The sequence below is a fragment of the Oncorhynchus mykiss genome, chromosome 25 (assembly GCF_057628025.1).
Source record: "Oncorhynchus mykiss isolate SJ-2025 chromosome 25, ASM5762802v1, whole genome shotgun sequence".
Lineage (NCBI taxonomy): Eukaryota > Metazoa > Chordata > Actinopteri > Salmoniformes > Salmonidae > Oncorhynchus > Oncorhynchus mykiss.
Genome location: NC_143046.1, coordinates 67,764,119 through 67,791,782, shown reverse-complemented (window position 1 = coordinate 67,791,782; position 27,664 = coordinate 67,764,119). Strand labels below are relative to the sequence as shown.

Below are 27,664 nucleotides of genomic sequence, written 5' to 3'. Positions count from 1 at the left end.
AATGGTATACCATACACTGCAGTTGAGGAACAATGGGAAAGTAATTCTGCTCTGAAAGTTGATAAACTTGTTACCCCACTTTTGAGAAAATGTTCCTTGAATGTTTTGGTACCTTCTTTGTCTACACCCATTCAGCATCGTTCACAGCTTTAGCCCCACCCATCTCTTTAATGATTCACATGTGAGGCTATGTGTTAAACAACCAAAGATTTCAAGACTAAAGGCTAGTTTATACTACGGGTGTGTTAAAAATTGGCAGTCCGTAAATTCAGAGTGTTCCGCTCTCGGAGCATTCAGATTGCAGACAGGACACTCTGGACAAAAAGTAGGGTTGATCCAAGCGTTCTGACCTAACAACAGCAGTCAAGCACCAAAGCTAACTGGCTGACTTTGACTAGCTACTTCCAGACACCAATGAGAGAACAGCTCACTCTGACCATTTTACTCGCCCTTGCAGAGCTAGTTAGGCTGTTTTTATGTTATCCAGAGCGTTGGTGACTGCAACTGTGCTGCTGGCTACAATTTAATTACATTTTTTTGCCAACGTTTACTCACACCGGCCATATTCAACGGATGTTGAGCGTTCATAAATGTGTCAGTTATTCTGTGCTTTGGCACACTCAGACGAAAGTACTCTGAAATTGGAATAGGTTGCCAGAGCGAATTTATCAGCTGCCAGCGACAGATGTCGCAGTGACATCATAAACATTTTATTGAAATAAGTATTTGCATAGTGGAGTCTTTTGTTTAGACATGTAGCTAGCTAACTAAACAATGAACCATAATCCCAACTCATAACGTTACTACCCTACAGTACACTTTAACTTGAAATGAAAATGACTTTCTGACAAAATTAGAAACATGTAATATCTGAAACTGTAGCTAGCTGGACTCTCTTACCCGTATATATGGATGGAAGCTTCTCCCTCTCTGTCATGGATGCCATGGTTGCCCTTAGTTTGAAGATGTAATCCAGAGACAGGTGTTTTACACAACAGCCTTCTGTGTGTTCTTTTTTCGACTCCTTCTGCATATTTACAATCAAACGCTCTAATTCCACTGATTTCAAAACTCGGTCCTCCAGAAATTGGAGAGCACTTCTACTACGTGATATCTTTAAAAAAAAGCTGCGTTAGAAAGGATTACCTACACATACTGACCAGCTCATATTATAGACATGTAGTGTGCTACATGCAGACCAATCCAAACTCATCTCTCAGCATGTCCAGCCCTTCATTATCTCAGCCAATCAGTGTTGAGCTACAAAGTTGCTGACATGTTTTATTTACATTTTTTCACCCCAATTGGTAGTAGTTACAGTCTTGTCTCATCACTGCAACTCCCGTACGGACTCAGGAGAGGCCAAGGTCGAGAGCCATGCATCCTCCGTAACACAAGTCAACCAAGCCACTCTGCCCATCCAACCCAGAAGCCAGCCGCACCAATGTGTCGGAGGAAACACCGTGCACCTGGTGACCGTGTGAGCGCGCACTGCGCCCGGCCCGCGAGTCACTAGTGTGCGATGAGACAAGGATATCCCTGTCGGCCAAACCCTCCCCTAACCAATTGTGTGCCGCCCCATGGGACTCCCGGTCGCGGCCGGCTGCGACAGAGCCTGGACTCGAACCCAGAATCTCTAGTGGCACAGCTTGCACTGCGATGCAATGCCTTAGACCACTGTGCCACTCGGGAGGCTGCTGACTTTTTCCATGGCTAAACCAACTAATTTAACAATTGTATTTGTATTTACAGATGGCATACACGTTTGTTATTAAGGCATATGACAGGTCACATGTTCCAGAAGGTATTTCTGTCCCAAAAACGTTTATGTTCAAATGGTGCTCCAGTGATGTAGTAACATGCGACACACGCCTAGTTTCCTGAAAAGAGTCACATGTGAAACAGCATATTTCTATGATCAGTGGTTAAACATATAAGAAGAAAGATCCTAAAAAAATGATTCTCTGTGACATCACAGGGTAGAATTAAAAGTAAAAAACAGGGACTTTCAAAACCTGCAATGAGTTTCTAGCACAAGGTAGAAATGCATCGTTGTCACATATGTTGGCACTGGCATTGTGCTGGAGATAATGAAAATGAGGTTGAAAAGTGATGGAGTTGCCCTTTAAGTAAACCAGACATTGAAATTAAAATAGTGGCGATAGAGGGAAAGTACCAGGCAGCTCAGTCCTTTGGGTGTGTGTTTGTCGCACCCCCAGCTCAGTACCGTCAGGCAAAGCGAGGGTCGTTGGGAGCTCTAACCATGAGCCAGCTGATGAAGAGACAGCTGGAGCACCAGTCCAGTGCCCCTCACAACATCAGCACCTGGGAGACAGGTTAGTCACTGCTAACTATCTCTGGTCCACCTCTCCAGAGGGAAAAACATCTAAACCGATTTTTAATGATTGGGTTTGACTGTGCTGATTTTAGTGTTTCTCTCTACAGGCCCCACCAAGACCAGCCTCCTATCTGCCCCCAGTACAGTCAGCATGTTTGTGCCTGCCCCTGAGGAGTTCATTGATGACCAGCCCACCACCATGACTGACAGGTGAGAGAACCTACCGCCAACCACCAACACTGACTGGTGTGTCATTCAGGATCGCAGACACTGTGTACATGAATGGTTATTCAGTGTTATTAATGATAATACTGTGTGGTCACTCAGGTGTCGTGACTGTGGTGCGGTGCTAGAGGAGTATGATGAGGAGACCCTGGGCCTGGCAGTGGTGGTGCTCTCCATGTTCATCCACCTCAGCCCTGACCAGGCCGCTCCACTGCTGCTGGACATCATGCAGTCTGTGGGCAGGTCTGGCAACTACAGCAGCTCCTGTACCAACCCTATTATACTTCGACATACACAAACCTGATTGTTCAGTAACATTTTTGCACACTCTCTATCATGTCTCCGATGTTAAATTCAGATTTGTGTCTTTCAGGCTGGCGTCTAGTGCTAATTTCTCTGGGCAAGCTGAGAGGTATGACACATCACAACCAGACATACCTAGTATATTATTATATTGTGTGTGCTAAACTCAGGTGTAATGTGGATGCTGATGATTTGTTGACGCTGGCTGTATTCTTGTACACAAATGAGAATATATGCCAACATGAGGTGCAGACGTTCTATGTGTGTTGATGTCTCTGTTGGTGTAGCATGCTGATCCCTGGCAATGCAGCAGGTGTGGCTAAGCAGTTCCTCCGCTGTGTGTTCCATCAGCTGGCCCCCAATGGCATCCTGCCCCAGCTCTTCCAGAGCAACATTAAAGGTCTACTCATACACACCACAACATGTCTGCTGTTAGGAGCAGCTCTCTGAGGGATATGGTTGGAACCTTACCATCATTCTTTTCTGTGCATTTTCAGATGGAGGTTTTCTGAGAACATTGGCCTTTTCCCTGATTGATTTTAATGAACTGAGTTCTGTGGCTGCACTGAACCAGCTACTGGAGGTGGGACGTTTTCCTGCTTAGTGTAATGCTTAAAGCTCAGCACTTGGCTGAAGGTTCTATGCGGTGTGTGTTTGTGTATGGGCTTTTTATTTTTTACTTTTATTTTATTTAGTCAATATTTTCTTTCCTCTATTTTCTTAATTAAAACTGCATTGTTGGATACGGACTTGTAAGTAAGCATTTCAAGGTGTACACCTGTTGTTTTCGGCAAATGTGACAAATCAAATTTGATTTGATTCAATCGCTAACACAGAAGATCAGCGTTACAACGCGATTGACATTAAAAGCATTTTTTTTCGCATTCATAGTAAATGCTGCATATGTCTTCTCTTTCGGAAATTACCTTTAAATTTCAATCGCGCAAATTCTCTCTGTCTTGAGTCTCAAGAAAAATCTTCACTTTCATCATGTATCCAGCAGGAGGAGCTCTTGTATAAATTGACAAGACTAACACTGCTGTTTGGATAGCGTGATACTAAAGCAGATAATGAGTACTGCTGAAGAGCATGCCTCTGCATGGTTATTCCCAATATTCACTCTGCACTATTAACTTGGTTTGTTTTATTTAGCAATCTTACACTGTTAAAATGTTAAAGCAATAGCACTTATGATAGTCTATCTCAGTTCACTCCTTTGGCTCATAACAATCAATAGTCCAAACCACGTTTAGAATATATTTTTAAACCAAATTGTTACAGCTGGTAAGGGCTCTATGGCAATAAATTGTAACCCTGTTATCATTTATGCCACTGTCCTCAGGGTCTGAACAACAAGAAGAGTCTACCAGCAGGGGGCACCATGCTGCACTGCCTGGAGAACATCGCCACCTTCATGGAGTCCCTGCCCATGGACTCCCCCAGCAATTTGTGGACCACCATCTGCAATCAGTTCCAGACCTTCCTCACTAAACTACCCTCTGTGCTGCCTCTGAAGGTACTGGACCTCGCTCTGCATATAGGCTGCATTGATTGTTTTTTTTTTAACTGTGATCAATATAGAGCTATAGCCTTATGAAGAATGTGATGACGTCTCTCTCAGTGTCCCCTGGACTCCAGTTTGAGGATCATCATTTGCCTGTTGAAGATCCCCACCACAAGTGCAACCCGGGTGAGTCTGTCTGTGTTTGCTTGATATACATTAGGACTACTAACCAAATGGTGAGGTCAGTCTTCATTTGAGTGTCATAAGTAACCCTATCCCAGGCCCTGAGCAGGTTATGATTGGTTACATTCTGACTCTTTAAATATAATGACTTAGACCTGATAACATTCAGTTATGTCAGATCAGAGGAAGGCCCAGAAAATTGCCAAAAGACTCCAGGTGCCCAAGCCATAGACTGACTGTTCACTCTGCTACCGTCTGGCAAACGTTACCTGAGCATTGGCTCTCGGACCAACAGGCTCCGAAACACCTTCTACCACCAAACCATAAGAGTGCGAAATAGTTAACTAATGGCTACCCAGACTATCTTGAACTGACTCAATGAACACTCACAAGACTATATATACACACCATACACACACACTAGACTGACACACTAAACCCACACACATTCACAACATTACGCACACACGCACATGCACACGCACACGCACACACACACACACACACACACACACACACACACACACACACACACACACACACACACACACACACACACACACATAACACAAACACACATGCGGATACCGACACAACACACACACCTCTGTTCTTTATTTTACTATTATTATTATGATCTATCCTGATGCCTAGTCACTTTACCCTGCATTCATGTACACATAGTATCTACCTCATATCCTTCCACATTGATCCTGTATACACTGTAGCTCCATTCATGTACACATAGTATCTACCTCATATCCTTCCACATTGATCTGGTATTGGTACTGCCTGTATATACTGTAGCTCCATTGAGCATTTTATTATTCGTGTTACTATTTTTCTTTTTAGTATGATCATTTTTTAACTCTGCATCATTGGGAAGGGCTCGTCAGCAACAATCACATGGTTAAGTCTACAACAAATGACCTTTTGATTTGATTTGAGGTCTTGTTCAGTGGTCAGTGAACAGCTCACTCACATTGACTGTCCTTTGCATGACTGAACCCAGAAGTCTTACTCATTTAGAATAAGCAGAAAAAATAACAAAACCACTGGTGTGGTAAGATCCCCTCACCCACCCACCAGGCATTGACCCTTAACTCCCTCTCTTCCTCTTCTTCCTCAGAGCTTACTGGAGCCCTTCTCCAAACTGCTGAGCTTTGTCATCCAGTATGGAGTGTTCAGCCTCTCTTACCTGGTGGAGCTGTGTGGCCTCTGCTACAAAGCCTTCAATAAGGTAAGAAATTTACATGTTGGCTTACATTTGATATTAGTATATTTGTTTATTATGTACAAATGTAGGATCTCAATTTGATCACATTTGTTGCTTTATTTTACCTTTTTCCATTTTAACTGAGAGCTGCACTATCTTCCTCTATGGGCCCCTCGACCTCTCCTTTGTCCTTGCTCTCTTACTTGGTCTATTTTTACAATAAGCAACTCAGAAGTGACCTCTTTTATGCATGAATAAGGACTGATTGCTGATTGAACAATTGTGCAAAGATTTTTTGGACACGTGCAGAAGAGGTTCACATTCATGGGAGTAATTTGTATCAGCTCTGACCAAATGTTCAAATTTTGTCTGACATGATTTACTCAACTAACTTGCGCATTTTGTAGAAAGTTGTGTTTACTGTTTTGTAAAAATGTGCTTAGCATTTGCATTGTGTTTGAAAGCAATGAGAAATGACTGTTTTGCAAAAAATACAACTGTTGTGCTCATTAGGTTATGATGGAAAGCAAGTGGACCCCAGTTTCATTAAAAGTGTCTTAGCAATCCAGAAAAACGGTACAATTATTTGTCGCAGCGATTTTCCTTAATGAAAAATGTATAAATCCCTACAAAAAATGTACATTATAATCCACATAATAATTCACATTTCCTGTTGCTGCAGGATTATTTTCCTGCTGTAGCAAACTGGCTTAAATTAAGATCCTTCATCTGTAGCAATGCATTCATCTCACGTGAAAGGCCCAATTAGAAAAGCGATACAGAAATATAACTTTCCCACATTGTTAAATATAAAACCATGTCTGCAGACCTTTGTATACAGTAGTTTTTGGTTGTAATACTTATCCCCAGCCTCTCCCGCTAGACAGCAAGGTGGCTGTGTGTCACAGATGATTAAGTAGGCAATCAGCCAGTATTGATTTACATGATTAATTTGGGCTCTGGGCTGAGGATGTATGGTATGTATCTGAGGGCAAGCCTCCCTCTGTTAGAGCTGGGGCATTGGCTGTCTCCTGCTGCAGGAATGATGGATCCTCCCCCTACTACTGCTGTCACAGCGCCATGCTTTATGTCTCCAGCTCTATTGATTTCCTCTAGCCTTTTAAATCCCTGCTATATAACATCCGTTTCTCAATATGCAAGTCAACATGACTGATAATGTCTATTTAACTGTTTCCTGTGCAGTTAGTCTTATGAGGTGAGCTTTCTCAAATACAAGTTTAAGGAGGATTTTTCATTGGGTTATTGTAGACGTATGGATGTTTGGGAAGTTATGTTTATCACTAATGCACTATACATTGAACATTTTAACAAATGTGACCCCAAATCAACTGTACTGTATGTATTGGGGTTTCATGCTAATGAGAAGGGAAACATTTATTTTGTAATATACAAAAGTATGTGGACACCCCATGCAATCTCCATAGACAAACAATGGCAGTAGAATGGCCTTACTGAAGAGCTCAGTGACTTTCAACATGGCACCATCACAGGATGCCACCTTTCCAGCAAGTCAGTTCATCAGTGCTGTTATTGTGAAGTGGAAACGTCTAGGTGCAAGCTCAAGCTCTCAGAACGGGACCGCCGAGTGCTGATGCGTATACCGTGTAAAGATCTTCTGTCCTAGGTTGCAACACTCACTACCGAGTTCCAAACTGTCTCTGGAAGCAACATCAACACAACAACTGTTCATCGGGAGCTTCATGAAATGGGTTTCTTGTTTCAGCAAGACAATGTGCACAAAGCAAGGTCCATACAGAAATGGTTTGTCTAGATCAGTGTAGAATAACTTTACTGGCCTGTACAGAGCCCTGACCTTAACCCCATCTAACACCTTTGGGATTAATTGGAAAGCCAACTGCAAGCCAGATCTAATTGCCCAACAGTTTTTTTTTTTTACCTTTATTTAACTAGGCAAGTCATTAAGAACAACTTCTTATTTTCAATGATGGTCTAGGAACAGTGGGTTTACTGCCTTGTTCAGGGGCAGAACAACAGATTTTTACCTTGTCAGCTCACGGATTCGATCTTGCAACCTTCCGGTTACTAGTCCATTGCTCTAACCACTAGGTTACCTGCCGTGCCTGACTTCCCTAATGCTCTTGTGGCTGAATGGAAGCAAGTCCCTGCAGCAATGTTCCAACATCTAGTGGAATGCCTTCCCAGAATGCCCATGATTTTGGAGTGAGATGTTCAACAAGCATTTGTCCACATACTTTTGTAGTGTAGTGTATGAACCAATATGTACCACTACCAACGTGTATAATAAGGTGATAATAAGGTAATTATTGTTTGCTATGCCATAAGTATACTAGAGAGAGAGAGAGAGGATGACAGTCTAGTTGGCAGCAGGAAGAGCTTTGTATTGAGTGGATGATTTAACAGAGAGCAGTGGCTTATCAGGCTGACAGGCTCATCTGAACTGGATCTCTGGGAGAGAGGAGATCTAGACTGGGTGCCGTGCTAATCAGCTCCTCTGTCTCTCTGTCTTTATCCAGAACACATACAGCCTTTATACTCCAGTACACACAGGCAACACTGTATGAGCACTGGAGAGGCAGAGAGATATGGTGCACAACCCTGTAATATTAAATAAGACAACCACTCGGCAAACCTTCTTCCCCCAGTATGCCTAAGAGTTTATCTCACATGGTTCCCCTAAAATTAATTACAACATTTGTACACAGTGGTTTTCTATATTCTCTCTCCACTATCCTTATTTCCTCTATCCTGAGCTAGTTGGTGTGTTTTGTTTGCCCAGGAGAGAGATAAGTTCTTTATGTCCCGTATTGTGGTGATGGAGCTTCTACAGGCTCTGAAGTTCAAGTCTCCTCTACCCGATACTAACCTGCTACTGCTGGTCCAGGTAAACAGTTGTACAATCAGAACTACTTGTGGAAAAGACTTTAACTCCAAAGTACCTAAGATGACTTTGCATATTTATTTATGTTAACTGCATCCGTGTATGTTGTCAGTTTGTTTGTTCAGATATTGGTACGAGGCTAGCAGAGTCTACTGTTCTCTCAAAGCACATGATCTCATCTCTTCCAGGGGTAAGACAGTACATTACATTGGTTCTATGGGTCCCTTTATGATGACCTAATGAAACCAAATGAGATACAGATATGGTCCTTTTGATTGTTGCGCTATTCTCTCTGTATTTTTCAGTGCACAACAGCAGCAATGGAATGCATGAGGCAATACATCAGTGAACTTCTAGACTTCATAGCGGATATGCACACGCTGACCAAACTAAAAGTGAGTTTCCTCCTCATTCACCTGTCTTACATAAGTCTCACCTCTAGTCATCTCGTCATGTGGGTGGGTGCTTATATTTGTCCTATTTCATACATGTACAAGTGTGTATAATACGCAGGTGTGAATTGGAAAAATGTTTGCGTATCCCAACTCTCCCTGAGACACCACACCTTGAGAGTGGTGTCACTGCCAGGCCCTAGTCATGTGACCTATCCTGTGATCATGTGACACTCTCCAGAGCCATATGAAGGCGTGTTGTCAGCCACTGCACGAGGACACGTTCGGAGGGAACCTGAAAGTGGGCCTGGCACAGGTAGCTGCCATGGAGATCAGCAAAGGCAATCACCGTGACAACAAGGCAGTGATCCGTTATCTGCCCTGGCTCTACCATCCCCCGTCCGCCATGCAGCAGGGGTGAGAGGCACAGACAGTCACAGCACAGATGTCACTTTCAGTGATCTCACTATTAATAACCATGAAGATAGAACTATATGTCACAAATGGTATAGCAGACTTGACCAGTTAGATTTCTGTAGTTTTTAGTGGAATGCTGTCAGTAGAAGTGCTTCTATACGTCATTACAATACATTGGGAGACTAATAAGACTGTAATGTATGCTCAAAAAGTGTTTAACCTCTGTCCTCTCCCTAGACCTAAGGAGTTCATTGAGTGTGTGTCCCACATCCGCCAGCTGTCCTGGCTGCTCCTGGGCTCCCTGACCCACTATGCCCTGCACCAGGGCTCCACCTCCTGTATGCCCATCCCCCTGGATGCCGGGTCACACATCGCTGACCACCTCATCGTCATCCTCATCGGCTTCCCTGAACAATCCAAGGTCTGGACAATGTCTAAATGTTCTATGCATAAATGTTGAAGTAAATGCTACGTAAACGTATGAAGATTTTTATTTGTCCTCCCTCAACTGAAGTCTAGGATGAGATAAAGACCAAAGTGTCACTGACCTCTCTCTTCTTTCTATCCTCTGTCTGCAGACGTCAGTGCTGCACATGTGCTCCCTGTTCCATGCCTTCATGTTTGCCCAGCTGTGGACCATTTACTGTGAGCAGTCGGCGGCCACTCCGGCCCTGCAGAACCAGAATCAGACAGAGTTCTCCTCCAACGCCATTCTGACCGGCCTGGAGTTCTGGAGCCGCGTCACACCCAGCATCTTGCAGCTCATGGCCCACAACAAAGTGGTGAGGAAGATCCACACGCTTATCTCTCTGTCAGCTGCAAGAGGGGGTGGGCTGGAAATAGGATGTGCATGGAGATATGTGCAGTTGAATATGAAATGTAAAGCCAGGCTATTGTCACCTCGGCAAACTACTACCCAGATTTTGGTAGTTGTCAATGTGGCAGAGGAGTTGGCTAAAGCACAAGCAGATCCTTGTTGTGTCTGACAGGACATTGCTGTTATGTAAGCCCAATCAGAAAAAACCTTTAAAGCTTTGTCCAAATACACAGTCAGATTGAATCGCGGCCTAAGAATCTGCTTTGCCATGATATATTTTGATTCATATTTGGAAGCGGGGTGATCATAAATCATGTTCTGATCCCTTGCAGTAAAACAAATGTGTCATTTCTAACTTTCCAAGATGGTGGAGATGGTGTGTCTACATGTCATTAGCCTGATGGAGGCTCTACAAGAATGCAACTCAACTATCTTTGTGAAGGTAAGAGGGGCATTTACCCACAATTTCCCCTAACATTTGATTTGACACTTTATTTTGCCTCTTCATGTTGCTTTCTATTTCAACTCAAAATTCCCCTCTTCTCTCCATCAGTTAATACCTATGTGGTTGCCCATGATTCAATCTAACCTAAAGGTAAGAGTTAAATTGCAATTCAAATAGGATTTGTATTATGTTTATATATGGATATAGATGCTCACATTTTCTTCAGAACAAAAAACTCTCACCCTGTCCCATGCAGCACCTGTCTGCAGGTCTACAGCTGCGGCTGCAGGCCATCCAGAACAGAGTGAACCACCAGTGTGTGCAGGGCCAGGCGGCCGGGGCCCTGCCCTTCGCCCTGCGCAAGTGGCTGCAGTGCACACAGTTCAAGATGGCTCAGGTGGAAATCCAGTCATCCGAGGCTGCCTCACAGTTCTACCCCATGTGACCTGCCCACCTCTCACTATGGGAGATCCTCCAAGACCCAGTCCTCCTCAGGACCAGCATGCATCTGTCTGCTGCCTGCCTGACCATAAATATCAGGAAGTCGACTCCTGCATAAACTGACTCTCGCCGTCTTAAGACACTGCTTCTGATGTAATCATCTTCAGCACCTTCTAAACTTTGTATATCTATACTATTCTTTGGTGCAATGAAAGGATAGGTGAGTACAGGTTGGGCAGGTGTGCAGATGTAGGGGGATCACAGTTCTGTAGATAGGAGGTTAGATGTCCAACATGCCGTGTGCTGCATCAGAGGTCAGAACAGACAGAGAGAATATATAGCAGCAGATGATAGTCTGGATGAAGAATGCTGAAGCTCAGACTTGTTCACTTGGTGATGCTCATGGTCTATATCGATATGTTCAGTTGCTTGGTTGCAAGCCTGATAAAAATAATAAAATCAAGACACATTTTCTAAATACTGTTGTCACTGTCATTTCTACAGAGGACAGTTAAAGTGCACAAAGTGTGATATGATTGCACATCTGCACAGTAACTACTACAGTATATCTTCCCTAAGGTTTATGGGAAAACTAAATGACTGCAAGAGGATCTGTTAAACCCAAAGACTGTATAGGAACCACCCATATCCTAGCTCAGAAGAAACCATTAGCAATCATACTATATATCTTATCAGTAAATCCAATTAGACTTTAGGGCTCCTGTCTCACCTCTTCCTCTGCTCAGTTCCAACAGGTTGCCTCTCGCCATCAGAGCCCAGATCGATCAGACACAATGTGGGTTGCAGTAGCAACAGAAGCAGCAGCGTTGTAACTCGATCAGGATGAAACCAAACAGGGGAGGTAAACAAGACAGGCTAGTCCATGTTGACCGCCCCCTGTAGAACCTAGCCATCATTTTCCACTGACATGGACCAAATACAGTTACCTCTGGTCTAATGTGATTTGTCATGATAAAGCATTGTTGTGGAATCTAATGACATTATGGAAAGGGCACTTGTCAGGGAATGCCATGCCACCTGAGAGCTGGGCTATACCGTATGTTTAAATTAAAGCTTGATCTCACTCACTTTTTTTCTCTACATTGTTTCCCCTTTATTTTCAAGTTGAATTAAAAAGCTATTTAATGCCATGGTTGTCGGACACAAAATAAAAACAAGCAGGGCAGAATTAGATGAGTCCTGTAGAATGTATCATATTTCATAACTTCTCTACGCCTGCACTTCGTAAAGGGATCCTCTATGAGAGGCGTGTGTCAAATGAGTCACCAGCTTTGAGTGCTGTCTGATGATATCACACACACACACACACACACACACACACACACACACACACACACACACACACACACACACACACACACACACACACACACACACACACACACACACACACACACACACACACACAGGTGACTCCATCAATCTCTGTGCTTGGCTCATCAAATAGCCTCTCGGCAACAGTGTTCCTATGTGTGTGTGTGTGTGTGTGTGTGTTTAATCAAGTGAAATCCCCTTGCACCGGGGCTGCATCTGCCAGCCGTTGCCACTGTCATGATCGTTTGAACTTGCAGCTCTTTTTTAAAGAATCTCTTATTAGCAGCTGCTTATCTAATCAATGTCCCAAAGGTACCCAGCACTCTCCCTGCCCCGGCCTGCCTGCTGGCCTCCCTCCTCCTGGAGGACCATATGGGAGCACTGACCTGATGAGCAGGCAGTTGGAGATCTAGTGGGTAATTAATGCTGACCAAGGGCTCTCAGGCAGAGAGTATCCCCAGAGCAAGCAGCCCTAGATTGCGAAGGTCAGCTTTGAGACACACACAGCAGCATGGACATGCATGGATTTTCTCTGATATAAAGGGTAGCCTGTACTGCTCAACAGCAGTTAAGCCTTGAGCTAACAGCCACAAATAAGAGACACACAGAAACACTCATTGGATGTCTAATAACAATTAAAAATTGGGTGGTTTGAGTCCTGAATGCTGATTGGCTAACAGTCATATCAGACTGTATACCACTGGTATGACAAAACATTTATTTTTACTGCTCTAATTACGTTGGTAACCAGTTTATAATAGCAATAAGGCACCTTGGGGGTTTGTGGTATATGGACAATAAACCACAGCTAAGGGCTGTATCCAGGTACTCTGTGTTTCGTCGTACATAAGAACATCCCTTAGCCTTGGTATATTGGCCATATACCACACCCCCTCGTGCCTTATTGCTTAAGTATATACTCATATATAACCAATAGTGCAAGTGTCCTCTGATTGGTCATAATCAGTCAATAGCACATAAGAAGCCTAACTCTTGTAATGATAGAAACGATCTAAGACCACAATCGCTATATTACTGTCAAGAATGGATTGAATTTGCTGCTAAACAAATAACAAGGTGATTATTTTCCCATTTACCCTGTTGGAATACATTGTCTTTTATCTTGGAAAGCCACACAGAGCTTGTTGAGATAGAGAGGATCCCTGGCCTTCCTCTTCAGGCCTGTCAGATCCTTTTTATTACAGAGCAACTCAGAGTGCCCTGGCTGGACAATGCATGAATGTTTAAATTGCCCAGAGTGTCCCATGGCATTATCATCAAGTGGCACATCTAAAGCAGGAGAAGGCAGACTAGTGTGTGGTCTCTCATTCCCATTCCTCTCTCCCTCTCTACATGGCTCAGCTTGGACCCTGCTGGATTTCTCCCCCTCTGAAGTGGCTGTGTTTCTAATGGTCTCCCCTTTTAAAAGAGGAACATTCTCAAGAATATGGACTTATTGATTCCTTGATGACCTACCAGAGCCCATAGCTTTTCCCAATTCTATTATCTATTGACAACATTCATGAGGAGAGTACATATTCCCAGATTGTATGATTTGGGTTGGTCAGTTGCTGTATTCACCCATGTGTCACAATGGCCAGAGTGGTAGCAGAGCAGAAGTGGCTGACCAGTCCTATGTACATAATGTGGTTTGTGTACAGGGATTGGGCCGTGCCAAGACCCTGACATCAAAAGAACCCCAGTGGCCCACAAGTTATCCTGTTTGCATGACCGAGCCCCAGGGAGATGGCCGTGTTTGATAGCTGTTCATTAAAAATGAACGGTGTGAGACAGACTGAGAACACGTCCTGCGCCCAGGGGGAGCCCAGAAGAGGACCAGCACAGAGCTCTCTTGAGACATGGAGAGGAGAGGCACCATGGGTACAGGCTAAAAAAAAAACGTTAACATACACTGGCTTCATCAATGTTGTACTGTACGCCATTCAATTAAACCATGTTCTAATTGTGTCTCTCCTTTTGATGCTTATGTGATAAGACTATAGGCCTGTCGTTCTGTTCACCTTTATTTACAACTGAAAAAGTCAGCAATTAAATCAACTGAATGCACATTATCGATGTATACATAGGACTCTATGTATCCTTTTGGTATATAATGCATCAATTGTAAAAATAACTTTCATTGCCAAATATACATGAATGGCTTGCTCCATAAACATGATAACATTGATTTAATTCTAATTGGTAGCACATTGTTTCATTTCTACTATGTATAAACATATTTTCTGTTACACTGTACATGTTATTAACAGTCCAGAAGGCAGATATTTTTAAATATCAATATTTACATTCATGCATCCAAGGTTATTTCCCTCTATGTACAGTATTAGTGACGTATCTTCAGTTTCTGGGTACATTACTGGTAAGATATGCTAATTCCTATGCATTTCACAATGCAAGGTCTGTGTTTACAAAATTCAACAGTAATGGAACATTTTCAGATACTGCCAGCCATACATGTATTGTGCTCTCTCTCACGCACACAACACGCACTACTATACAAATGAACTGCACCTATGCCAACACGCAGCGTAATAATTGAGTGATGCTTTAAATCAACTGTGGACTGTTCATTGCAGAAGGATGTTGGGGATGCCTGCGAGTGTGAGTGCACTGAGTCACATGTCCCTTTTTGAGGCCATCCTCTCTGCAACTTGATATCCAGATCAGCCTCTGTTTGGAATCCCGTCCTCCACCAATCAGCATGTCAGTCCTGGGATCATGTGCACTGTTTCTATAGTGATGGGTTCTCTCCTTGCTGGGAGGTGGAACAATTAAGACTGTAAAAATCACATCAGAACACGGCAAAGGGCTTCCCTTTGTCCCCCACTACCTCCCCCTGACTGTCTAACCAGTGAGATGTGACAGCACAAAATGTAATACCATGTTAGTCTTGTGATAAAGAATTGAGGGGTAGAATAAGCTGCTAAAAGCACGGTCAGAAAACACACATTCACAAACTCGCATCACAGAAATCCCCATCATATTCGCTGAAGTCGCAGGGGAACACAGAAAGGCATATCAAACAGCAAGAGATGAACAATTGAGCGCCAAAACTCTTTGCAGATGTGTTTTCTGCATCAGCGTCTGTAGCAAATTAAAAGTGGGCTTGAAGCGTCAGACCATTAAAATGAATGATATGATTACTAAATAATTCATATAAAAATAAAACATTTCAAATCATTAAACTGACTGAATTAAACAATAACATACATAAGCAGACAAATTAATGAATAAATACAGTAAATAAATAAATGAACAAATTAGATAAGTAGATAAAGTTTGTCCTCAGGCTGTTCTCAGTTGTGTTGTTGGTATGGAACATAGGAACTGACTTGATCTTGTTGTTTTACTTCCCACTTGGTATGACCTGTAAATGTATGTTTTAATTGCATAGTCAGATGAGCACTATACATCTCAAACCACAGCAAGAACCTGCAACTGTGCCAGTATAATACAAATTCTGCTTTAATAAATGAAAAAGAAAAACGGTCAGATGAGAATAGATGAGACAGCCCGACCGTAGAAAAGAATGTTGCTGCGTGCACATTTTGTTCTTGATCTGGTCCTCCGCAACCTCCTATCCCATCGCAGTGCTTCAGTGTCTGTTCCTACATCGAAGTTGTCTGTGAGAAGTGTGGAGCTGTGTAGGTTGACAGATTAGCAGTCAACCATTCCCCTGTCAATGACACTTCTTGTCGACAATTTGGTGTAGAACTTCTCAATTCACTTTTTTACTCATTCTCTGAATCCACTTCCATGTTTAGTTTTTCTCTCTCTCTGGTTCTCGCAACTCTCCTTTATCTGGACGTTGTCATTCATCCAGGCAACATGCTAGGAGAGAAGGAAAGGCGTTTATGCATTTTTAACAGGTCAACCCCCTGTTGCGTAATAGGAGTTTTGGGTAGGATAGGGTGGGTAGTGGGGATGATGGTGATGTGACTTCCTCTTTCTGTCAGTGGACAGTCTACACCACAGTGTTGTTGGGGCCCATGGCCTTCTTTTTGCGTACACTCATGGCATACTCCCCACGACTTGTCCCGTTCTCCTCTTTCCGTAGTGGTTTCCTGCAAACAGACACAATTTATGTCAGGACAGTAAAGGGGCTTTAGTCAATTTCAGGAAAAACATCAATCATTCTACTAAAGCCTGTGTCTGTTCACCTACGGAGAGATTGGATTCCATAAGCTAGTGTGTTTGGATGCACTGGTCAGCCATCTTCTCTAATAAGCTGAACATTAAAAGGTCACATTACTCTCAGAGCCATGAAAGGAAAGACAAGATACAAATCAAACAGAAGAGTTGGATGTGGCATTTAGACACACTCTCCATTGATGGTGGCGAGCCACATTCGGGATAAAAACAAGCCGAAGCACATGATCCTCCACTGTAATTGCTCTGTGAAAAGCAGTATCCTTCAATGCAAGACCTTCTCATGCATCCCTCAGTGCTTTTGTGGTTATTATTATATTTGTCCAGTGTACTGTGTCTTTTGTGCCGACCCCTTCAGCTGCTCTCCTCTGTCCAGGCTTATGTAACCCAGAGACAGATCTGAATACAGTCAGTATCCCACTCAATACTGTACATAGCCTTCAGTGGCACAGGGGACCCTTAAGCTACATCTCAGGTCAGTGTCTCCATCCCTCTCTTCTTAAAGCCACAGCTGGCTAGTCTTACCTGACTGACAGTCATTCTCAGTTGAATCCACAAATGTTATGTCCACAAAATGTGTATTTTATTTTTGCATTTATGTATTGTATGTTGTTTTTTTGTGGTATGGTTTTTATATTTCAGCCCTTGGGCTTCCAACCGCACCTGCACACAGTATTAAATATATATATTTTTTAAATATGTATTGTTGTTTATCACTTATTTCCGTTGGTGCAAATAAACTAAACAAATCATCAACCACAAATGCTCTGTCTTCTTGTAAAAAGAGCATGTTTAATCTCCATGGTTAATGTCCTGTGTTAATGTCTCTGAACCCATTCCCTCTTTCCAGTCTTAACTTAGAAACACTTAACTTGGAGTCACTCATTAGTATAACTGAATAGTCACTAACGAGTACTCAGTAGCTTCCTTACTAGCTTCCTGTCTGGGGGTGACCGTTGGCTTCCTAAATCTCAGGCAAGGTTACCCATCACACGAGACAATGATAGTGACTCAGTGCACTTCCTGTGCTTTCTGTAAATGTGTCCTGTAGTGCCGGACGGTGATGGTGATGGCTAGACAGACGCCAGCCCTGCTGATAAACAGATGCTGTGTTCTCCCTCTGGGACAACCTGCCTGGGAGAGGAAACTCCTGGGTCCAAGTGCATCCTGCTGGGACATGATGTGCTACTGCTGGGGTGTATGTGTGCGCGTGCATGTGTTCGTGATTGGAGGTAGCTAGGGGAGATGGGATACACCAGACTTCTCCACTGCAGCCTCCACAGACCACTAAAGAGGTGTTTTAACATTCTCAAAAGGCACTGACTGACCTAGTCTCTAGTCAATGATCAATGTTTTTCTAGGAAGGCCAGCATAGAGGGCAGGGTGTTTGGACCTCACAGCGACCTCTCCCCAGGCCTTCAATAATAGATGTCATGCTGTTGACACGTGGCAGGTGGCTACACAACACTTCACAGGTCAGATTCATATTTCATATCAAAGCTGTGCAATCGCAGCACACACCCGTTTGAAGTTTGGGGAAGGGATAATGTTGAGGTTGGGACATGTGTTGAGCTGTTTACAGTTATTCTCATCCCATCAGGATATTAGAGGAACATGCTACTGTTCATAGACACCTCACATAGTGGTTTTCACTTTCACTGTTTTGAAAGTTGTTGTGGTAATTAAATATCAAAACACCATAATAGATAACCTACTATGTAATATATGTATTACCGATACAGTATATTTAGCTTCCTCATTAAATCTTTCCATAACTGAATGGTTATGGTGGATTTACCCTGAAACACAAACTGTCCTAATTTGTCCTCCTTGTTGGACAGAAATCCCTGAGGAGCAAGTAGTTGAAAAAAACCGGAACAGATTCATTAGTATGTGATCTTGTTTTGTTGTGGTGTTTAGACTCCCTGCATTGCTGCCAGCATGGACTGCAGCATCATGTCTGCGGTTTGGATAGCACAGCACTGTCACACAGCATGGCTGAATCTAACAGCAGCTCCCCTGACGCTACAAACCTAATTGAATTGAATGGAATGGGTTTCGTCCAACCTCATTCGCTCTGGCAGATGACTGGCGGAATAAGATTATGAGACAACAACAAACAAAAAAAGGCCAAATGTGTGCAGCCCGAGCTAAGGGACGGCCGGGGCTTACAGAGATCGCTCCTCTAGTGTCTGTGCTGCTGGGGCCTTGGCCAATCTCCAGCTGATTTTCATTGGGAAAGCCCTGACCACTGAGGGGCCCGGAAGGGCTATATATAACAGGCTCTGCTTTTCTCACTGACAAACCCACTATCACATTGTTATTGACAAAGACATCCAATTACTGCGGTTTCCCAGCTTTGGTAGACAACATCCGTATCTGTTCCTGTATCTTTCATCTCTCTGGCTGTTTCTCTCTCACACTCAGTCAGAGAGGATGCATGATTATAGCGCCAATGACAATTTTCAAATCAATATTTTCTATTTCTAATTTCCTCAGTTTCCTCAGACTGATTTTTCATTGGCTCAGGACTAATGAGTGTTCAATGTGGGCAATCAGACTGGACCTTAGAGTGTTTCTCCCTCCTCACTCAGTCAGAGAGGATGGAGGCTTGGTGTTTCACAGATTCTGCAGTCACAGAGCCCACTTCCATCAGAGCTTCAGGACACGACCTGCTTGCATGTATAAAAGATGTGGCCTGCGACTGAATGACTGCGCAAATTAATTCATAAATAATGACTTGGGTTTGAGGCTACAGCGGCCCATATTGCAACAACACTTTCCTGCCAACGCTGCATTAAAAAAGGTGCCCCTTGGCGACAGAGGGGGCTGGAAAATTGCCATAATGAATTCCTGAGCCAACCGCCTATTAGTTCCACTGCCTGACCTTGCCTGTTTGTCGTTTGAGAAAAGTAGAAATATAATCCTGAGGAAAGACATATGTAGCATCCATTCTTTACAGCTTTATGATTAACAATTTGATGTTTTCAAATAATGTGCAGAAACGTATCTACAGCTGTGTCTGTATGCATTTCTTCTCGCACATTCATATTCTTTAGTAACACTGTGTCTGTTAGCATGTGTTTATGTGTGTTTATCATGTGTGACTGTGTCCAGCACCTTGCACAGTATATGTGTGTGTTTATGTGTCTGAACGAGTGTTTCTGGGTGCCTGTGTGACACACTGTGCTGCCTGAATATCAGACAGGGAATTGGGTCTTGGTTGTGCTGCAGGCTAAAACCCCACATGGCCTTTCCTTTGATTAACTAATCGAAACAGTACATATCTTCTCTACGGCGAGAGGGACAGGGGTCATGGGCTTTCTCCGGTAAGCCATCTTGCCTTTACTTTCGCAAACATTCAGCTGGTAGTCTAAAAAGCTCTGTACAATTACACAATTGAGAAATCAGCCCACTCCGAGAAATAGAACCCGCCGGAACGGCTCATAGGCTCCTGCTCCTATCTCATGTTTCTCTAGCGTGAGGCAACTTGATGTACAAGTACATCCCCTAGACAGGACGCTAGTCTATCACAGGGCCTTACCCCCAATCTATCTCCTTAATGCTTAACGTCAAGTTAACAAACAGATCACTGACCATTTTGAATCCCACCGACCTTCTCCGCTATGCAATCTGGTTTCCGAGCTGGTCAAGGGTGCACCTCAGCCACAATCAAGGTCCTAAATGATATCATAACCGTCATCGATAAGAGACAATACTGTGCAGCTGTATTCATCGACCTGGTCAAGGCTTTCGAGTCTGTCAATCACCACATTCTTATCGGCAGACTCGACAGCCTTGGTTTCTCAAATGACTGCCTCGCCTGGTTCACCAACTACTTCTCAGTCAGAGTTCAGTGTGTCAAATCGGGGATTCTCTGATCCACCTCTACACAGACGACACCATTCTGTATACTTCTGGCTCTTCTTTGGACACTGTGGTAACTAACCTCCAGAAGAGCTTCAATGCCATACAACTCTCCTTCTGTGTCCTCCAACTGCTCTTAAATGCAAGTAAAACTAAATGCATGCTCTTCAACCGATCACTGCCCACACCTGCCTGCCCGTCCAGCATCACTACTCTGGACGGTTCTGACTCAAAATATGTGGACAACTACAAATACCTAGTTGTCTGGTTAGATTGTAAACTCTCCTTCCAAACTCACATTAAGCATCTCCAATCCAAAATTAAATCTACAATCGGCTTCCTATTTCGCATCAAAGCATCCTTCATTCATGCTGCCAAACATACCCTCGTAAAACTGACTATCCTACCGATCCTTGACTTCGGCGATGTCATTTACAAAATAGCCTCCAACACTCTACGCAGCAAATTGGATACAGTCTATCACAGTGCCATCCGTTTTGTCACCAAAGCCCCATATACTACCCACCACTTTGACCTGTATGCTCTCCTTGGCTGGCCCTCGCTTCATATTCGTTGCCAAACCCACTGGCTCCAGGTCATCGATAAGTCTTTGCTAGGTAAAGCCCCACCTTATCTCAGCTCACTGGTCACCATAGCATTACCCACCTGTAGCACGCGCTCCAGAAGGTATATTTCACTGGTCACCCCCAAAGCCAATTCCTTGGCCAATACTTTTTTGCGTATTCTGAATGGATGTAGGCTATAAGAATGTCACCACAGTCTCTTCCATGCTAATCGCATTGCCAGCTAACCAACATACCTCTTTATGGCCTTGTAGCAGATGATCATGGCTGAAAGGAGGAAAACAGCTGAGGCACAGCCCCCTGTCCCAAGCACTAAGATCTCCATCCACCACGGTCTCAACAGGGGCAGAGGGGACTCAACCACTGGGAGGGAAGAGAAGTGGGGATGGACAAAGGGAGAAAAAGACACAGTAGTTTCATTTTTCAAACATCATTAGCATTCTAACAGCATCAGCACTTGGCCGCTTATCGAGATTAGGTTATCATGCAAACTGCTTTAGCCTAGATACTGTGTTTGTTCTATGTATTACATCATAACTGCTTCATAGACTGCCATTATAGCTGAAGATAGCATGATGAAAGCTCATCATTAATGCAGCCCAACCACTGTCCATGTTGTAAATCAACTTGCTGAATAAAAATGTATTGATTCTCAGAAACCTTTCATTACTATACCATTACGTGTGGAAGACACATTTCAGTTGAATGCATTCAGTTATTACACCATTATTACACCACACCATTACACCATAAAGCTCTGGATCTGATTTGCTTACTAAATCTGGGTAGCAGGGTGGTGCTCACCTGTTCTAAGGTTCAATGCTCAGAGATATCTAACCCTGCTCCATTAATCATTTAAAATGCAGTCAGTCTTTATTACAAAAGCACTCCGTGTCCAAATGGATTTCACCTGCAGGAGCACCATGTTCTGGTCACATTATGTCTGACTGAGGGTAGAACCATGTACAAGAAGACATGCCAGGGACATTGTATTACACTCAGTGCAGCTTAGCAACTTACAGTATCAAGAGTGTTCTCTCTCTCTCTCCATGGAGACCGATTTGAACTATGTGGCACTGACAATACTGCTCATTTTGACAGGAGGGAGGTTTCCAGCAATACGCATGTCTCATTCTGTCAGAGAGGGGATATATTTTATTATATCTAAGTATGAATGTGGCTGTATTCTGGATATAATAATCTAGATCAGGGATTGGCAACTTGATTTACATTTGTAGGAACTCAGTCAGTCTCAACTTACTGTTGAGAGTTAGAATACAAAAGGTGGAATTGTGATATTTGGTTGTGCATCAGCAGTTTCTCTCTTGTTATGTCAGTCACCGACAGTCACTCAATTAACCCATGTCAGCTAACATTTCTTATATTGGTAAGTTAGTTTAGCCAGCTATCTAAAATTGTAGTAATCATAGTCAAATTACTGACCGGGGGGCCCCCATTGATTTTCTTAGTCACTCTCACTCAGATATCATATTAAGAACTGCAAACATTTCTCCCCACTTTATGGCAAAATGTTTAGGATTGCAGGAAATTAACTCTAAAACATATATTTTCTCTCTCTGCTGTCAAGAGGGCGGCTACTAAAATGTTTTGTTCACACAATTTCACTTAGGGCCCCCAAAAGGTCAGGGCTGGCTTTGACTGCATGTGTGGGTATGGATGTGGGTACACAGACCCGCAAGACACTGTGGCCGCTCATGATGAGTTCAGATTTTTTGTGTCCCCCACCTCCATCATAGTTGCCCATCCCTGATCTATGTTTACCATCCAGTAACAGAGAGAAATGCAATAATCACATACCCAGGTATTTGGAGTATAGTTATGTTGTGAACGAGAGGGAGGAATTGACTCCATGGTAACACACAACCCTTAGTAATGCTGTGGAATATTCCAACACTGCATATTTATCCAGAGCAAATGACAAGGCACGTTTCTCCCCAGTACACCACGTCATGAGTCACTATGAATGTAAAATCTCCTCTGAGCCCAACTTCGGTTTTAATCCTACATTTTGTCAACGGCTGTAAGATTTAATTCAGTCAAGGGTAAGGATCTACTTCCTTGTGATAAACCTCTCTCCTTTGAAAGGTCTTCTGATCCATTTTTAGAGCACAGACTCTTACTCAACACTGCCAATTTCCCTTATTTGAAACTTTTTGTAGATACAGTCTCTCTCATTGTCCCACTTTCATGCATACTTCATGCATATTCATGTATTATTTTGGAACCTCTGAAAACTCCAATCAGCTCCCTTATGCATCTGGCACATACCAAAACAAACAGATTTTATAGCAGCAATGATGACAGTTAAATCATTTACGCCTCTCATTTATTCAGAAAACTCTCACTAAGGCCAGATGATACATGTTTTGCCTCCCTCCCAATATATAAACAATATAAATAAGTGCCTCCCTCCCAATACATAAACAACATAAATAAGTGCCTCCCTCCCAATACATAAACAATATAAATAAGTGCCTCCCTCCCAATACATAAACAACATAAATAAGTGCCTCCTTCCTAACCACCATAGGCTATTATAAAAAGCTGATATTTTCAAAATGTACTCAAAAAATGAGTACTTCTTTTGCTGGGGCCAAGAGGTTTTTCTTCGCAGTTGTAATGGTTCTCTTCTTGTCAAACTGCATAACAAACACAGAACGACATGCTGCAATGTACAGTCAGAGAATCTCATAAAATGATTCTGAGAATCTTCCCATGCAGAGGCCTTGACAGCAGTCACACACAGAGGTCTATAACCAAAGAAATAGAACAACATACATACAAACCGTAGATAACTCTCTAGATTCAGAAAAAGGGAATTACAATATGGTGAGAAGATACACAACCAAAACTAGAAAGTAGACCAAGTTTGCAGAAAACACCCAGTGGAAGAGTCCTGCATTCATGGTGGACATTGTGGACTCATAAATCAACAGGTGGCAGATAGGTCAGGTAAGTTAGAGACACAGTGGTCAATGAAAGCCCTATGTATATGTTCATAGATGCCTCATGTGGTGATGCAGGATGAAAAGAGGCTGAGTTGAGTTGACCAAATCTGAGTTGACCAAACAGAGGAAATAATTTAAGCTGATTGAACCCTTTCCACTGCTGTCTGTCGAGCATTTGTTGAAAGAGTGCTCCTCCTTACTCTCAGCATGAAGTCTTCTGGCTGACTGATTTTTAACAGTCTCAGTTTTGACCTGGGATGACTGCACCAGCAATGCCTGTCCCATATTTCATAGCTTCTCATTACAGTATTCATGACAACATACAAATCATATCAACTGTCATATTAACAAACTATGCTCCTTTCCACCATCGCAATGTCATACACTGATTCATATAGTTAATACAACTACTTTGTCAATGACAGGAATGTCACAGTTTCAGATTGGATACATATCTCATCATTAATTAAGCACTGAAGTATGTTGAAGGAGACATGGAGACTAGTAAGGAAAGAAAACTGCGTGACAACAGACACACACACACGCATGCAAGCACACCCAGTGCCCCCGGCTCGACGGGACTGCCATGATAGTTCATTAGTCCCCTTCTCTGTATCAAACCCCTAATTGAATTTACTCATCTGCTTTTTAAATCAGGGGGTCCCCTCCAGGGGAAAACCAACCACTGAGCCTTGCAGCCCAGCAGGCAGAGATTTCACATGAAACTAGGAACTCCCCAAGGTCAAGCTAAGCATAAATTAGCCCTTTGTTCAGCTGTCAACATTCTGCCGGCTCTATCACGCACTCGTAGTCTTCTCATAAAAGCCTTTCTACATCAACACACAACACACTCTTCCACTACCTGGTTTTAAATTCTTCTCCCCCTAAGCCCCTGGCTCTTTTCTGAGAGGAGATATACTTTATTCCACTATAGATGCTCTGGTATAAGGCCACTGTACTGCAAAGTGCTAGCAAGAAATTTAGTTTAGGTAGATACAGGCACTGGCAATGAGACAGTTGTGAGTGAAACAGGTGACAGTGAGACAGGAGAGTGAGACAGCAGAGGCTGGTTGATGTGGTGTGAGCAGGAGTGTTGAGCCTTACCTGTGGCCAACAGTAGCCGTGGGGGAGGTGGGGGAGGAGGCGGGGGAGGAAGGGGAGGGTAGCTTCTACACTGACATGCCAGCTGGCAGTGTTCGCTCACTTTCTCAGTTACAGTCTGCGAGCATGACCTCTGGAGTTCACCCTTGTGGACAGAGACAGAGAGAGACAGACAGAGAGAGACAGACAGAGAGAGCGAGAGAGAGACAGAGAGATAGAGAGAGAGAGAGAGCGAGACAGAAAAGAGAGAAATAGTTTGACTATTCATTATGCATTCAAAATTAACTTTCATTATCCACCCCCAAAAGGCATATTTCAGAATAAATCAGCTTTTTTATCAGTAAAATAGGAGGGCAAGATGAGAGCTTAGAATGTTAATATACTGTAGCATAGCCTACCTGCTGCAATATTCCCCGAGTACCATTAGTGCTTGGGCATCAGCAAACTAGATCATCATGGTTTGTGGTTTGGAAACAATAGTGCCCAAGATCCTATCCCTCTACTATATTGCTTCCCCAGAAGCTGCATACATAGACATAAAGGATGGTATCATGTCACGGCTGCAACCCTCTCCCTCAGAGAAACCACCCACCAACAGAGTGGGCAGCAGGCTGCCCCTGAGGAGTGTGTGTGGGTGGACTTGGAAACTCGAGCAAATCATATTACACATGAACCCTGGCAACATCCCGCGCCTGCATAGAGGCTCACTGCTCTCTGTAGGCAGTATCACGGGCCAGGGGTTAGAATACTCATCCTCAACATAATATTCCAGATGGGAATCTATAGCTCACTCTGTGCTACTTTCCAGGAGTCTGTCGTGTTCTGTCTGTGTGTGTGTGCGTTCCAATCACCAATAGCCTACTTCACATGAAAACATTGTAACAATTGACTGGGGATTACAGCTGTTTACCACTAAAAACGTATCATAGTTGATGCAATAGTGTGAGGGTGCAGAAATGAACCAGGCACCTCAATAAACATGGCATTGTGTGTTTAAAAATGTATATATTTGATATTACGTTAAAATAATATTTGTTTAAAGGTGACAAGCAGTTCACTCAACCAGGATCAATAGCCAGTATCATCAAAAACACAGTACAGCTCCACTTAGTGTAATAACTCGCCATGTGTAAAATTACAAGAGCGTGTCGGCGCGCACGAACACCATACCTACCTGGCATGAGAGTAAAACCAACGAGAGAATGCAATGACCGAAGAGAAGAGGCCAAAAACTTAAAGTAAATGGTATTAGATCTTGGACCAGCATTCCTCCTGCGCTCTTCTCGAAGACACTAGATAGTGTAGCGAGTAAACAAGCACGGTATGCATAGGATATGACCGTTTGGGAAATTATCATTCACCCTATCCAAGTCGGCGGCGATATCTGTGACTGGCGTCTCCAGAATTAGTTTATGCCATATTCATTTTGCTGTTGAATTTACGTTGTCGGTGGCATATGACTGACAGGGAACGCAGGTGACCAAGCAATCCTAATATATAAAGTTATTTCTCTGGGCACTCAAACGTACTCCGAATCACGGCGCTATAGTTCGATGTCCAGCGCTGCGAATCCAACCGATGCTCCCTTACTCCGTGTGATGTGAGAACGGTAGACCGGCCATAGGCTACCTTACATTCTTGCTTGTCAACATGCATGTGTGCAAATACTCAAGCCATCCGAAGTTGAAGCCAACGATGAAGAAATATCCTTACACTTATTGTCCAATACAATTCCCCAAAATAGCTGCAGCACCTTTACACATTTCCTCAACTTATTTACTAAATATTACTTAAAGGCTATTTACAAATATGTGCAACTCTGGAGAGCAGAGCAAAGGGTTAAAACGATGCATCCCTCTGCCTAAAGACTATAGATTAGGCGGGGAGCCTCACCGTACCATCGCGCATCCAGTGGAGTGCCCTTCCTTCCAGCGCAGTCATATTTGACTGCAAGTAGGCTGCTCTCGAATCGCACGAACGGTAGGAAAAGTTAAACAGACAAGAGACGTTTACCGAGACATGTAGGTCGAAATGTCCAGTATGCAAGACGAATTATATGTTACTAAAATCCGTGACACTCCATTTAGTATGTGACATTATGTTAGGTTACATTATTTGACCCGTTTAGTCACGTTCGATAAAACAGTAGGTTATTTAAACTAATCTTTAGCCGAACTTTAAACCCTAACCCAGCTAGTGTTAGCGACCTAACTAATGTTAGCATTAGCAACCTAGCCACCTAGTGTTAGCCACAAAAAAATTGAATTCATAACACATCATATGTATTGCAAATTCGTAACATATTGTACGGATTCAATCAAAATCAAATTGTATTGGTAATATGCTTTGTAAAGAACAGGTGTAGACTAACAGTGAAATGCTTACGGTCATTCCTAATAATGCAGAGAGAAAAAAGAGAAATAATAGATAAGTAATAACAGGAGGAATAAATACACATGGAGTAATGATAACTAGG

General features: G+C 43.1%; 2 protein-coding genes across 2 annotated transcripts in view; one reads left to right on the top strand and one right to left on the bottom strand.

The window, feature by feature from the left end:
• LOC110505600 (protein unc-79 homolog) overlaps positions 1-11,640 on the top strand; it is a 52,146-nt gene extending 40,506 nt beyond the window's left edge. The window contains exons 34-51 of the mRNA XM_090219270.1: positions 2,220-2,336; positions 2,446-2,548; positions 2,666-2,806; positions 2,937-2,975; positions 3,154-3,266; positions 3,364-3,449; positions 4,209-4,382; positions 4,488-4,556; positions 5,683-5,793; positions 8,549-8,653; positions 8,763-8,840; positions 8,956-9,045; positions 9,284-9,459; positions 9,697-9,880; positions 10,038-10,241; positions 10,641-10,718; positions 10,830-10,871; positions 10,978-11,640. Coding sequence (XP_090075396.1) covers positions 2,220-2,336; positions 2,446-2,548; positions 2,666-2,806; positions 2,937-2,975; positions 3,154-3,266; positions 3,364-3,449; positions 4,209-4,382; positions 4,488-4,556; positions 5,683-5,793; positions 8,549-8,653; positions 8,763-8,840; positions 8,956-9,045; positions 9,284-9,459; positions 9,697-9,880; positions 10,038-10,241; positions 10,641-10,718; positions 10,830-10,871; positions 10,978-11,166 — 2,099 coding nt within the window. The 3' untranslated portion in view covers positions 11,167-11,640. The remainder of the gene's footprint in view (positions 1-2,219; positions 2,337-2,445; positions 2,549-2,665; positions 2,807-2,936; positions 2,976-3,153; positions 3,267-3,363; positions 3,450-4,208; positions 4,383-4,487; positions 4,557-5,682; positions 5,794-8,548; positions 8,654-8,762; positions 8,841-8,955; positions 9,046-9,283; positions 9,460-9,696; positions 9,881-10,037; positions 10,242-10,640; positions 10,719-10,829; positions 10,872-10,977) is intronic.
• A 2,863-nt stretch (positions 11,641-14,503) lies between these two features.
• Positions 14,504-27,154, bottom strand: LOC110505601 (proline-rich membrane anchor 1). Its single transcript, XM_021584922.3, has 4 exons — positions 26,363-27,154; positions 25,192-25,333; positions 21,355-21,481; positions 14,504-16,582 (listed from the first exon to the last, which is right to left on the bottom strand). Exons 1-4 carry the CDS (start codon positions 26,543-26,545, stop codon positions 16,483-16,485), a joined length of 552 nt encoding a protein of 183 aa, XP_021440597.3. The 5' UTR covers positions 26,546-27,154; the 3' UTR covers positions 14,504-16,482.
• Between the last annotated feature and the right edge of the window lie 510 nt (positions 27,155-27,664).

Excerpts from the sequence above, each read along its gene's own strand:
- LOC110505601 (XM_021584922.3), bottom strand. The coding sequence starts at position 26,545 with ATGATAATTTCCCAAACGGTCATATCCTATGCATACCGTGCTTGTTTA. Across the intron at positions 25,334-26,362 it reads TGGTTTTACTCTCATGCCAG|GGTGAACTCCAGAGGTCATG; the intron begins GTAGGTATGGTG and ends TCTGTCCACAAG. Across the intron at positions 21,482-25,191 it reads ACGGCTACTGTTGGCCACAG|TGGTTGAGTCCCCTCTGCCC; the intron begins GTAAGGCTCAAC and ends CTTCCCTCCCAG.